General features: G+C 45.4%; 3 protein-coding genes and 1 non-coding gene across 13 annotated transcripts in view; 3 read left to right on the top strand and 1 right to left on the bottom strand.

The window, feature by feature from the left end:
- gpc4 (glypican 4) overlaps positions 1-2,877 on the top strand; it is a 63,723-nt gene extending 60,846 nt beyond the window's left edge. Inside the window, exon 9 of the mRNA XM_052486886.1 lies at positions 79-2,877. Within this exon, the coding sequence (XP_052342846.1) occupies positions 79-302 (224 nt within the window). The 3' untranslated portion in view covers positions 303-2,877. The remainder of the gene's footprint in view (positions 1-78) is intronic.
- Positions 2,878-5,321: 2,444 nt separating this feature from the next.
- trnaf-gaa (transfer RNA phenylalanine (anticodon GAA)) lies at positions 5,322-5,394 on the bottom strand. Its single transcript has one exon. It is a non-coding gene; the product is annotated as a tRNA-Phe (tRNA).
- Positions 5,395-5,874: 480 nt separating this feature from the next.
- On the top strand, positions 5,875-10,770 carry hs6st2 (heparan sulfate 6-O-sulfotransferase 2). Its single transcript, XM_052486878.1, is given in 2 exon segments — positions 5,875-6,593; positions 8,054-10,770. Coding segments are annotated over 2 exon segments (2,010 nt in total). The 5' UTR covers positions 5,875-6,024; the 3' UTR covers positions 9,495-10,770.
- Positions 10,771-11,481: 711 nt separating this feature from the next.
- mbnl3 (muscleblind-like splicing regulator 3) overlaps positions 11,482-12,405 on the top strand; it is a 97,394-nt gene continuing 96,470 nt past the window's right edge. For 3 of the 10 annotated variants that reach the window (XR_008086486.1, XR_008086485.1, XM_052486896.1), the window contains exon 1: positions 11,484-11,882. The gene's annotated coding sequence lies outside the window, so the exon portion shown is untranslated. Of the gene's footprint in view, positions 11,883-12,405 lie in introns of all 10 variants that reach the window. The other 7 variants (XM_052486903.1, XM_052486898.1, XM_052486901.1 and 4 more) reach the window with 4 other exon arrangements.

Raw genomic sequence — 12,405 nt, 5'->3', positions numbered from 1 at the left:
TCACTCCTCTTTTCATCCTTGAATGCTGTTTCTAGTCCTGAGTTCATGGCCTTCACCAACCTTCTCTCTCTGTTCCAGATGAGGACGGTAGCGGAGGAGAGGAGAGTGGCAGCGGCTGTGACTCTCCGTCCTGTGAGGTGGACCGGGACATCTACTTCTCCACCACGGCCACCCCCATCAACCCCCGCGTAGTCAAGGTGGTGCACCAGGACACGAGTGGCGGAGTCCGTGTGGCACACGGGAGCATGGCACTGGCAGTCAGTGCGCTTGTCCTGGCCCTGCTCGCCCCCCACTGGAGATAAAACTGCCGAGGGAAGGGAAGGGAAGGAAAGGGAGAGAGCGCCAGAGAGAAGGGGGGGAAAAAACTGTCAGATACTTTAAAAAAGACTGCCTTCAGGACCTTTGTCTGCCCGCCATCTTTGGGGGCTCTGGAGTTATTAATATTATAATAACTTCACTTTTAATTTTTATAAAAATGGACATCAAGTGTACAGCGATACGATTTTCTTCCAAAATGTTCACTTTTTATTTTTTAAATTAGCATTTTGTCCTGATTAACTGATTAGCCCCTTGAAGCTAGGATCTCCACCGCCACATCACTGCCAGTGTTTTCAGTTCTACCATTTTAGTTGTTGTTCAAGTGAGTGTTAGTGTCTTAAGGACATCTCAATTGGAACCCGGGATTGTGTGTGTCTGAGTGCTTTTCATTTTAACAATATGCTCTCTATTCACAAATACAGTTCTCTTATCAAGAGCGCAACTAAGGAACAATGTTTGCCAATGTTTCTGGTTTGTATGAGTGTGCTTCCTTTTCTTTAAAAAAAAATAGTGTCCGTATCGTCCTGCTGGTCAGGGATGAATGTGTACGAAAACATTGAAATGGAAATCGTGGTCACATGTTGAAGCTTCAGACTGGCTCACACAGCTGAAAGTACAAGAGACTGGTTGCTCTGTGGTTAAACACTGAGAGGAGTTACAGGGCTGATTGTTTGGTAGGAGATGGAACTAGCTGGTGAGGGGTTCTCTTGGTTTCTGTGTACCCAGGATTGTATTCATCACATCCTAAACTACACTCTAAACCAGTCCACTGAGATCATACCGCATGTGTTCTCTGAAACATCATCATTATAAACTAGCTGTTGGATGTATGGGGGTAGTCTTGATATAGGTTACAAGGGAATGCTGGAGATTTGACAGGAGGGGCTCTCTCTCCCTGGCATTCCCCCTATAAAGGCAGAGCTGACGGGTGTCCTGGGGCAGTGACTCTGCACAGTCAGTCTGACATGAAGAAATGAGATCTTGGCAGGGAGTGGCTTGTATGTTCAACAACTTTTAGATATAGCAGAAAAGAGAAACCGAGATACAAGTGACTGTGAATTGGAGATTAGGGAACCGTGGAGACTGCGTATGATCAAATTGGAACACAGGGTTTTACGTGGAGGTAGTGTTCACATGTTTTGTAATAAAGATATGTATTAGGTACTACAATGAATTGTTAGTTGTAAGAGCTGGTGGTCTGTGTGCACAGATTGTTTTGGGGTGCTTGTTTGCACCCCATACAGACATTTACCTCTACTTTCATTAATCTGTCTGACGTGTCCCCCCTTTGCATCCAATAATTTCAACTGTTTGCAACTGAAGTTGATATATTCTCTCTTGCATGGAAAATGAAACCTTGGTACGTTAGTAACTACTTAATGGTCATGAAAATGTTGTTTTCTGGGAATTCTCAAATCAATCAATTGTATCCGTTGTCAGCAGAAGTACTTTTCTGTCTCTCCAAACACAATGGTGTACCTGAGTTTGTTTTGAATTGGACAACTGACGAGCACAATATGTTTGAATTCACATCACCTAAAAGATTCACCTCACATTATCCAGTAGTTGCTTTTGTACAGTAAATTATTTAATTGCATGTTTATTTTAAAGCATTTACAAACATGCATTCAAAAAATACAGTACTCAGAATGTATTGATATATTGTGTAGATGAAAAGATATTCATAATTTTACAAATTAACCAAAGGTATTGGTTTCATATTTCCTATTTTACATTTGAATTCTGTTAAGAAAGAAAAACAGACTTTCATGTTGCAGTCTGTCAAGTCTTCTAAGGTGATTGGCTTATGTATGGTGGTGATGCCTGGACACGGCTGTTCGCTCAATACCTTTTGTGCCTCTTGTGCCCCCATGGTGCTGGACACATTTCTGCACTAAACCCACAAGGATTACGCCTGGCCGGCCGCCAGGACTTGGAAGGAATGCCCGAGGACATTTGGGGATTGAGGACAGGACATTGTGATGACATGCAGCCAAAACATCTATGCAGCCTTTGCAGAGGAAATATCTATACTGCCCTTCCACACTCAACTTGCAGTCTTTTAATAATGTTTCTGTCATCAAATTATTTTTTTCAATCTCAAATGGTAAATGTGGGACAGTAATGGCAAATGTCTGCTTGAGAGCCATGGCTGCAGAACTTCCTGTAGGCACGGCAGCAGGTGTGTTTGTCTAGCTTATAGTACCATAGGGGTTCTCCTTGTTTATGATCCATGGAACAACCTCAGGTGTGTCTGTAATGGCACCCTATTCTTAAAGGTGCACTGTGAGCCCTGGTCAAAAGAAGTGCATTATGTAGGGAATGGGGTGTCATTTCAGACACCGCCTGATAGTTGAGGAGATGGATACAGTGCCTTGCAAAAGTATTCATCTGCCTTGGCGTTTTTCCTATTTTGTTGCATTACAACCTGTAATTTAAATGTTTTTTTTTTATTTAGATTTCATGTAATACATACACAAAATAGTCCAAATTGGTGAAGTGAAATGAAAAAAGTAACTTGTTTAAAAAAGATTATATAAAATAAAAAATGGAAAAGTGGTGCTTATGTATTCACCCCCTTTGCTACAAAGCCTGTAAATAAGCTCTGGTGTAACCAATTACCTTCAGAAGTCATATAATTAGTTAGATTGCACACAGGTGGACTTTATTTAACTGTCACATGATCTCAGATATACACTTGTTCCCAAAATGCCCCAGAGTCTGCAGCGCCACCTGTGCAAGCGTCACCATGAAGACCAAGGAGATCGCCAAACAGGTTAGGGACAAAGTTGTGGAGAAGTACAGGGTTGGGTTATAAAAAATATATAAGAAACTTTGAACAGCGCACCATTAAATCCATTATTAAAAATGTAAAGAATATGGCACCATAACAAACCTCCCAAGAGAGGGCCGTCCACCAAAACTCATGGACCAGGCAAGGAATCAGAGAGGCAACAAAGAGACCAAAGATAACCCTGAAGGAGCTGCAAAGCTCCACAGTGAAGCATGGTGGTGGCATGCCGTGGGTATGTTTTTCATCGGTGGGGACTGGGAAACTGGTCAGAATTGAAGGAATGATGGATGGTGCTAAATACACGGAAATTCTTGAGGGAAACCTGTTTCCAGAGATTTGAGACTGGGATGAAGATTCACCTTCCAGCAGGACAGTGACCCTAATTCTACTGCTAAAGCAATACTCGAGTGGTTTAAGGGGAATCATTTAAATGTCTTGGAATGTCCTAGTCAAAGCCCAGACCTCAATCCAATTGAGAATCTGTGGTATGACTTAAAGATTGCTGTACACCAGCAGAACCCATCCAACTTGAAGGAGCTGGAGCAGTTTTGCCTTGAATAATGGGCAAAAATCACAGTGGCTAGATGTGCCAAGCTTACAGAGACATACCCCAAGAGATTTTCAGCTGTAATTGCTTCAAAAGGTGGGTCTACAAAGTATTGACTTTGGGGGGGTGAATAGTTATGCACACTCTAGTTTTGTTTTTTTTGTCTTATTTCTTGTTCGTTTCACGATAAAAAATATTTTGCATCTTCAAAGTGGTTGGCATGTTGTGTAAATCAAATGATACAACCCCCCCCCAACAATACATTTTAATTCTAGGTTGTAAGGCAACAAAATAGGAAAAATGCCAAGGGGTGTGAATACTTTTGCAAGCCACTCTATATGACGGCACACCCCATCGGTCTTCGGCCCACCAGAACAGCATGGCGTCATCTTTGAGGAGTTTGGGACACACTATTCCCCTGGTCAAAATAGTGCACTACATAGGGAATAGGGTGTCATTTGGGATTCATATGAGTGACAAAGTAATATGTAAATGAGCAGCCATTTTAGATGTCTCTGAAAGAGGCCATAACAATCCATGTTTTTACTTCTGAGTATCTCCTAAATGTTATGAGAAAAACAAGATGAGATAGATGCTAAATTGTAAAAGAAAAGGTGTATTCCTAGTCTTGTTGAAATAAAGACTGCAGATATTTAAATGGTCTTGAATGGTTTATATTCTGAATTACTGACATTTACATAATGACCCTCTAAATACTAGTTAGGTTTACCCTAAAGATGAAACATTACCTTTTAAAGATATGCATTTCAACAAATGAATCTTTGCAACGAAGAAGCATATGCTCTCTGAAAAATGCAGATATTGTGTCTCCCCCCATGTTGACTCCAACACTTCCCACAGTTGTGTCAAATTGGCTGGTCCTTCTGTAGCTCAGTTGGTAGAGCATGGCGCTTGTAACGCCAGGGTAGTGGGTTCGATTCCCGGGACCACCCATACGTAGAATGTATGCACACATGACTGTAAGTCGCTTTGGATAAAAGCGTCTGCTAAATGGCATATATTATTATTATTATGTACTTTGGGTTGTGGACCATTCTTCATACACATGGGAAACTGTTAAGCCTGAAAAACCCAGCAGTGTTACAGTTCTTGACACAAACTGGTGCGGCTGGCACCTACCTATACCATGTTCAAAGGCACTTAAATATTTTATCTTGCCCATTCACCCTCTGACTGGCACACATTACACAATCTATGTCTCAAGGCTTAATCCTTTAACCTGAACAAGTGACATCAATGGGATCATAGCTTTAACCTGGATTCACATGGTCAGTCTATATCATGGAAATAGCTGGTGTTCTTAATTGTTTTGTACACAGTGTGTGGTTCTTTGTCTGTAGGATTCAAACTAAACCCGTTAGACTTTTTATGAGTATTCAATAATGCACATGCATGTGTTTAGAGACTACAGGTATTGTCTCTACTCCTTCACAAAGAGAGTAGATAATTCCTCTGGAAAGTTCTGAAAAGCTGTGGTGCCTACTGTAACCTTCCAACATCAGTAGGCCTTCATTGTATAGAAAAAGGAAACACGTTGACTATCAAATATTTTATTTTAGTATTTGGTTCTGAACCCGTGGCACATAGAATATCCCAATGGTATGCGAGCACTGGAGTCTTCAAATTCAAAATGTATAAACCTGCCGAAACCCGGGATCGAACCAGGGACCTTTAGATCTTCAGTCTAACGCTCTCCCAACTGAGCTATTTCGGCTGTACATCGAGGATCACGGGAAAGCGCTATCTATCTATCTATGGGTCAAGATAACTCCTCTGTATAGTTCTAAAAACTTTGACATGCGGGTGTTGTATGCATCTACAAAGTAATAAAATCACAATATCAAATCTGGGCAGCATGGTACAGATACATCTTTATGGATTGGCCAATATATACAGTCATTGATTGGCTCACATCAGAGAATCTCCGCCCATGTATGTAAATGCCGTCATTTCACGAGCCCCAGCCAACGCAGGGGATTCTGGGAAGAAAGTTTAGGGATCGGGAACATGGTGATGGAAGGGGGCTATAAGCACCTAATTCTTGGTGGGAAACACAAAATCTGTAATGCTTTCGTGACATACAAGCAGACTTCTGTGAGAGGTAAATGTTATCACGTCTGTAACATAATTATTTCGTGAAACATCAAAAGCCCTCTGTATGCGAATGTTGTGTGGCTAGCTTAGCCTGGCTAGTTGTTCCGCTAGCCAGCCATAGCTGGTCATTGTTTTTGTTAAGTTAACGAAGTGAAAGCAATAAAGCTAGAAAGCAGTGTTTGCCTCCAACCGAGGCAGGGCCCAGTGGGTCAGACTGCTTGAGTAATGTGGTTTAGTTTCTCTCGGGAAGATGGATGAAAGGTCCACCAACCACCACCGGCTCTTGATTGCCCTGGTGATAATCTTGCTCTTTGGCGTTATTGTGCTTCAGTACCTTTGTCCTAGCTCCGATTGCCAACTGTTGCACGTAGGATCATTCCCCTCCAACTCGGGCAGCAATGCCATCGGGTCCCAGGGAAACGACATTGGCCTCAGTGGACAGGACACATACGTCGCTGAGGACTGTGTCCAAGCCCGTTTTGTTCCCCGCTTCAATTTCACTTCTGCAGACCTCAGTCGACTCGTAGACTTCAATATCCAGGGAGATTATGTTATTGTTTTTCTACACATTCATTAGACAGGGGGCACAACATTTGGTCGACATTTAGTGCGTAATATTAAACTCGAGAGGCCTTGTGAGTGTCATGCTGGCCAAAAGAAATGCACCTGTTACCGGCCAGGAAAAAGGGAAACGTGGCTTTTCTCTCGGTCCTCCACTGGCTGGAGCTGTGGTCTTCACGCAGACTGGACCGAGCTGACCAACTGCGTGCCTTCTCTCATGAACACGCGCGAGCCCCCCAAGAAGCCTACAGTTCCCAGGTAAGAGTGTCACCCAGAGCACTGGATTTTAAATTACTTGTGGACAACAATTTCAGTTTGTTCAGTATCTTGTTCCTAAATTGAATTCGCATCTCATATTTTATTATGTATGATCAATCGGAGACAAATGCATCCATGCTTCTCTAGGGCTGAAAGGGGATTCTGGTCTGGTTAAGCCGGGTCAATAGCAATCACCTCCCCTGTGACTCTCTCTATTGTGACACTCTGTTCATCTTGAGCTGCAGAGTCCCAAATTGCCCCCTATTCCCATTTGTAGTGCACTGGTTTTGATCAGAGGCCCTGTTCAAAAGTAGGTCACTTTATAGGAAATAGGGTGCCATTTGTGACTTACTCATTGAGACCATTGTGTTGGTTATTACAGTTATATAACAGAGGTGCTGAATTCTAAACAAGTCTAAAGACAAATTAACTGACCTTAGGTATCTTTCTCTCTGTTCACTCTGTTCTGTCTGTCTCTCTCTCTCTCTGTTCTGTCTGTCTGTCTCTCTCTCTCTGTTCTGTCTGTCTGTCTCTGTGTTCTGTCTGTCTGTCTCTCTCTCTGTTCCGTCTGTCTGTCTCTCTCTGTTCTGTCTGTCTGTCTGTCTCTCTCTGTTCCGTCTGTCTGTCTCTCTCTGTTCCGTCTGTCTGTCTGTCTCTCTGTTCTGTCTGTCTCTCTCTCTCTCTGTTCTGTCTGTCTCTCTCTCTCTGTTCTGTCTGTCTCTCTCTCTGTTCTGTCTGTCTCTCTCTCTGTTCTGTCTGTCTGTCTCTCTCTGTTCTGTCTGTCTGTCTCTCTCTTTGTTCTGTCTGTCTGTCTGTCTCTCTCTCTGTTCTGTCTGTCTGTCTCTCTCTGTTCTGTCTGTCTGTCTCTCTCTGTTCTATCTGTCTCTCTCTCTCTGTTCCATCTGTCTCTCTCTCTCTGTTCTGTCTGTCTCTCTCTCTGTTCTGTCTGTCTCTCTCTCTCTGTTCTGTCTCTCTCTCTCTGTTCTGTCTCTCTCTTTCTGTTCTGTCTCTCTCTCTCTGTTCTGTCTCTCTCTCTCTGTTCTGTCTCTCTCTCTGTTCTGTCTGTCTCTCTCTCTCTCTCTGTTCTGTCTGTCTCTCACTCTGTTCTGTCTGTCTCTCACTCTGTTCTGTCTGTCTCTCACTCTGTTCTGTCTCTCTCACTCTGTTCTGTCTGTCTCTCTCTGGTCTGTCTCTCTGTTTGTTCTGTTCTGTCTCTCTGTTCACTCTGTTCTGTTCTGTCTGTCTCTGTTCTGTCTGTCTCTCTGTTCTGTCTGTCTCTCTGTTCTGTTCTGTCTGTCTCTCTGTTCTGTCTGTTTCTCTGTTCTGTCTGTCTCTATATTCTATCTGTCTGTTTCTCTGTTCTGTCTGTCTCTCACTCTGTTCTGTCTGTCTCTCACTCTGTTCTGTCTGTCTGTTTGTTCTGTTCTGTCTCTCTGTTCACTCTGTCTGCTGTTCTTCAGCCGGAACTACTACTACATCACCATCCTGCGTGACCAGGTGTGGCGTAACCTGAGAGAGTGGCGGCACGTGCAGCGCGGTGCCACCTGGAAGGCCTCCCTGCACGTGTGTGACGGGTGCGCCCCCACGCTGGCCGAGTTGCCCAGCTACGACCCCGGGGATGACTGGTCCGGCTGCTCCCTGCAGGAGTTCATGGACTGCCCCTACAACCTGGCCAACAAACGGCAGGTCCGCATGCTGGCAGACCTCAGCCTGGTGGGCTGCTACAATGTCTCGGCCATGAGCGAGGACGAGCGCTGGGCTGTGTTATTCGAGAGCGCCAAGCGGAACCTGCGGGGCATGGCCTTCTTCGGCCTGACAGAGAACCAGAGGGAAACCCAGTACCTGTTTGAGAGGATCTTCTGCCTGGCGTTCATCTCCCCCTTCACCCAGCTCAACGGCACGCGTGCGGCCAGCGTAGAGGTCGTGTCTGAGACGCAGCTCCAGGTCCGCCATCTGAACCAATGGGATGAGGAGCTGTACGAGTATGCCCGTGACCTGTTGCTCCAGCGCTTCCAGGTGGCCCGGCAGCAGGAGAGGAAACAGGCCAGGGAGAGGAGGCAGCAGGAGAGGAAACAGGCCAGGGAGAGGATGCAGCAGGAGAGGAAACAGGCCAGGGAGAGGAGGCAGCAGGAGAGGAAACAGGCCAGGGAGAGGAGGCAGCAGGAGAGGAAACAGGCCAGGGAGAGGAGGCAGCAGGAGAGGAAACAGGCCAGGGAGAGGAGGCAGCAGGAGAGGAAACAGGCCAGGGAGAGGAGGCAGCAGGAGAGGAAACAGGCCAGGGAGAGGATGCAGCAGGAGAGGAAACAGGCCAGGGAGAGGAGGCAGCAGGAGAGGAAACAGGCCAGGGAGAGGAGGCAGCAGGAGAGGAAACAGGCCAGGGAGAGGAGGCAGCAGGAGAGGAAAGGCCAGGGAGAGGAGGCAGCAGGAGAGGAAACAGGCCAGGGAGAGGAGGCAGCAGGAGAGGAAACAGGCCAGGGAGAGGAGGCAGCAGGAGAGGAAACAGGCCAGGGAGAGGAGGCAGCAGGAGAGGAAACAGGCCAGGGAGAGGAGGCAGCAGGAGAGGAAACAGGCCAGGGAGAGGAGGCAGCAGGAGAGGAAACAGGCCAGGGAGAGGAGGCAGCAGGAGAGGAAACAGGCCAGGGAGAGGAGGCAGCAGGAGAGGAAACAGGCCAGGGAGAGGAGGCAGCAGGAGAGGAAACAGGCCAGGGAGAGGAGGCAGCAGGAGAGGAAACAGGCCAGGGAGAGGAGGCAGCAGGAGAGGAAACAGGCCAGGGAGAGGAGGCAGCAGGAGAGGAAACAGGCCAGGAAGAGGAGGCAGCAGGAGAGGAGAAGGCTCAGAGGGAAGCTGGGGTCAACCAGGCTGGGGATGGGGAGGCCGGTGGCCGAGTGGCCCAGCGATAAGCCCCAGTGGACAGAGACCCAGGCTGGGGATGGGGAGGCCGGTGGCCGAGTGGCCCAGCGATAAGCCCCAGTGGACAGAGACCCAGGCTGGGGATGGGGAGGCCGGTGGCCGAGTGGCCCAGCGATAAGCCCCAGTGGACAGAGACCCGGGCTGGGGAGGTGATCACCACCCATCTATGACCACCCTCCCCAGAAAGGAAGCATCAGAAGAGGGGAGGTGGAGAGCCTGTAGAGGCTGAGGTGCAGCTGCCAGACTGGTGGGGTCTGGAGGAGAACAGCACCATTGAGGACAACATGGATAATGTGAAACAGTGGCGGTAGTAGTTAGAGGACCAAGTTAGAGAAAGAGGGAAGGGTTGAGCCTTTTCTATACAGACATTATGGGCGCTTACTGCAAAGGTGCACTTCTTCACATCCCTCCATGGATTTGAAAGGAAATGACTGGTATTAGAAAAAGGTGTTTTTAACCATGCCTACACCAATCCCATGCTATATGAGGGTAGTAGTGAACAAATGCACACTTCGGGAACAAGGAGATATGGGATACACACATTCTCAAAACTCTCCACTAACAGCGTACAGCTCCCTTTAGCCTGCATCCGAACCTTTAGTCCATGGACAGTTTTACATTTAGCAAAACGTGCTTATTTTCCTTCATTGTCATTTGTTTTTGTGTACTTCACTAACCCACATTGTGGTCATGACATTTCATAGAGAAAATCCAGGGCTCGTCACAATTGGCATCCTATCCCCTAATATAGTGCACTTTTGACTAGAACCCTGGTCAAAAGCTGTGCACTACATAGAGAATAGAGTACCAATTGGGACAGGGGGACTACCAATACCATGCACCTCTCAATCCCCCAAGCCTTCCGATGAAAGCTTACAGTTCTCGTGCAGAACTGTTGGTTATATACCAGGGGGAAAAAAATATTTTCCCTGATAGTCATTTTGATATTGATTTTAAAAGCACATTTTTGTAACGGATTTTGTTTCAAAGAGAATAAGCACATTTTTTCCCCTGGCTGTTTTTGTATTCATATTATGCCACAATTTTGTTGTGAATTGTGTAGGTAAAGCTGTTGAATGATTTGTCAGATGACATGCAGCTCACAAATGACTGAGAAAGACTTGAAGTGACAGAAGAATAAAATAAAAGTCTCACTAAATGAGATTGTAATAATGACCTCAATCAGTAGCACAGTATGTATACTCACTTATTTCTGTGCTGTCCTTGTCTCCTCTTTTGTATATAAAAGAAAAAATATTCACTGGTGTCATGTCTTGTAACTGATACACCAGGTAGAGTGTGTTGGTATGTCCACATCCTTACTACACATGTAGCCTACACACCTGTCTCTGGTTGGTACAAATGTGCCGTTGCCAGCCAGGTCATTATAATCCAGTGCTGTCCCTTCGTCCCCCTCGCTCTGTTGCTCCAGCAGGTGGTGCCAAATCTGTGTCACCACAACTGTCTTCACTGAAAATGTCATCTCTAGTTTTCTGGTGAATCTGGTCTAGTCTAAATGATCATCCATTTTCTGTGTAAATGATACATTGTGTGTATTACTTTATAATTGTGCATAGGAGTGATTGGATAGAAATCTGAATGTTGCACATGCTACAATAACAGCACACCAATGATCCACAGTGCTCCTCTACCTGCAGCATACATAAGTACTAGATTTCCAGGTAGGTTTGTCCCTAGTTGTGTCTGACACGTTTTTACAGGTGAGTCATTATCATAAATGAAAGAATATTGTGATCTGTAATAGAGGCTGTTTTTGACGGTGGCTACCCTGTAATACCATTTAGGACACGAAGCTGTATACCTGAGATTGTGGACCATGACATTCGGTAAAGTAGGTTTACCAAAATATTAAGGGTAGAGACAGAACCTGAAGTGACCCATCCAGTTACCGCCCTCTTGCCGCGGATAACACAGCCTAATGGGATTCCCCTAAAATGGAGGCAATGCACGGCTCTTCAGCAATGCGTAATACCAAACAACACTTTTCTCCTGAACTCCTCCCTTCTGCTTTTGCCCTCCCTCGATTTTTACCTCGCCCTCCTCTGGTCTAGCTTGTCTCTGCTTTTTATTTAGCCAGCTACCAAGTTGCGACATTTCACTTCACGCCGCTTCATCGTTTTGTTTCCCCGCATAATATTTTGGGATAAATGCACGACGTATCGTTTTTTAAACTGTTATCATAAATGTAAGTGATTCGATTTTTCCAGCACTATTAACATTCGTTCTAAGTATGGCGTATTCAGAATTGGTCAAATAATTATCGTATCGTGACATGAACATTATTTAGCATGCTGTAAGAAGACAATGTGTTGAAGACAAGGATTAGGCTATTTATCAGACCTACCGAGCGTGCACAGGTAAGAACACTAATGCTTGACTGCTGTCGCAGTTGACTTTCACCTGGCGTCTTTGCCTTACTAATTGCGCATGTTGGTTCGTGTAAATAAGCTTGTAACAACACATCTATTGGAAGTTAGTAAATATGTATCACATGGATAGCCAACATTTGAATAAACTGTCTCTTTGCCTGTTGTTGGGTAGTTTACAATAGCAATAGTAGGCGAGGTTACGCATAGAATACAGAGTGATGATGTCATAACATTTCACGTCTGACATTATTTTAGGCCTAGTCCATATGGTGATGCATTTAGGCAACCAACAGAATCCTTTTCAGGGCTGTCGCTCTTCAAGACACGCACAGTATGCCACAGTTATCGATTCTGTCGCGTCGGCAATACAGGAAGCAAATCTCACAAACATTTCTAATGCGGAAATATTGAAGAGCTCGCCAGTTTAAATGGAAATTAGTAACATCTGGTTCGTTCAGGTCGTTCAGCCATTCCTATGGGGGAAATTAATGGAGAAAGAATGGGGTTTTGG

This window comes from Oncorhynchus keta, chromosome 30 (genome assembly GCF_023373465.1).
Source record: "Oncorhynchus keta strain PuntledgeMale-10-30-2019 chromosome 30, Oket_V2, whole genome shotgun sequence".
NCBI lineage: Eukaryota > Metazoa > Chordata > Actinopteri > Salmoniformes > Salmonidae > Oncorhynchus > Oncorhynchus keta.
This window is presented reverse-complemented; position numbering and strand designations above follow the sequence as displayed.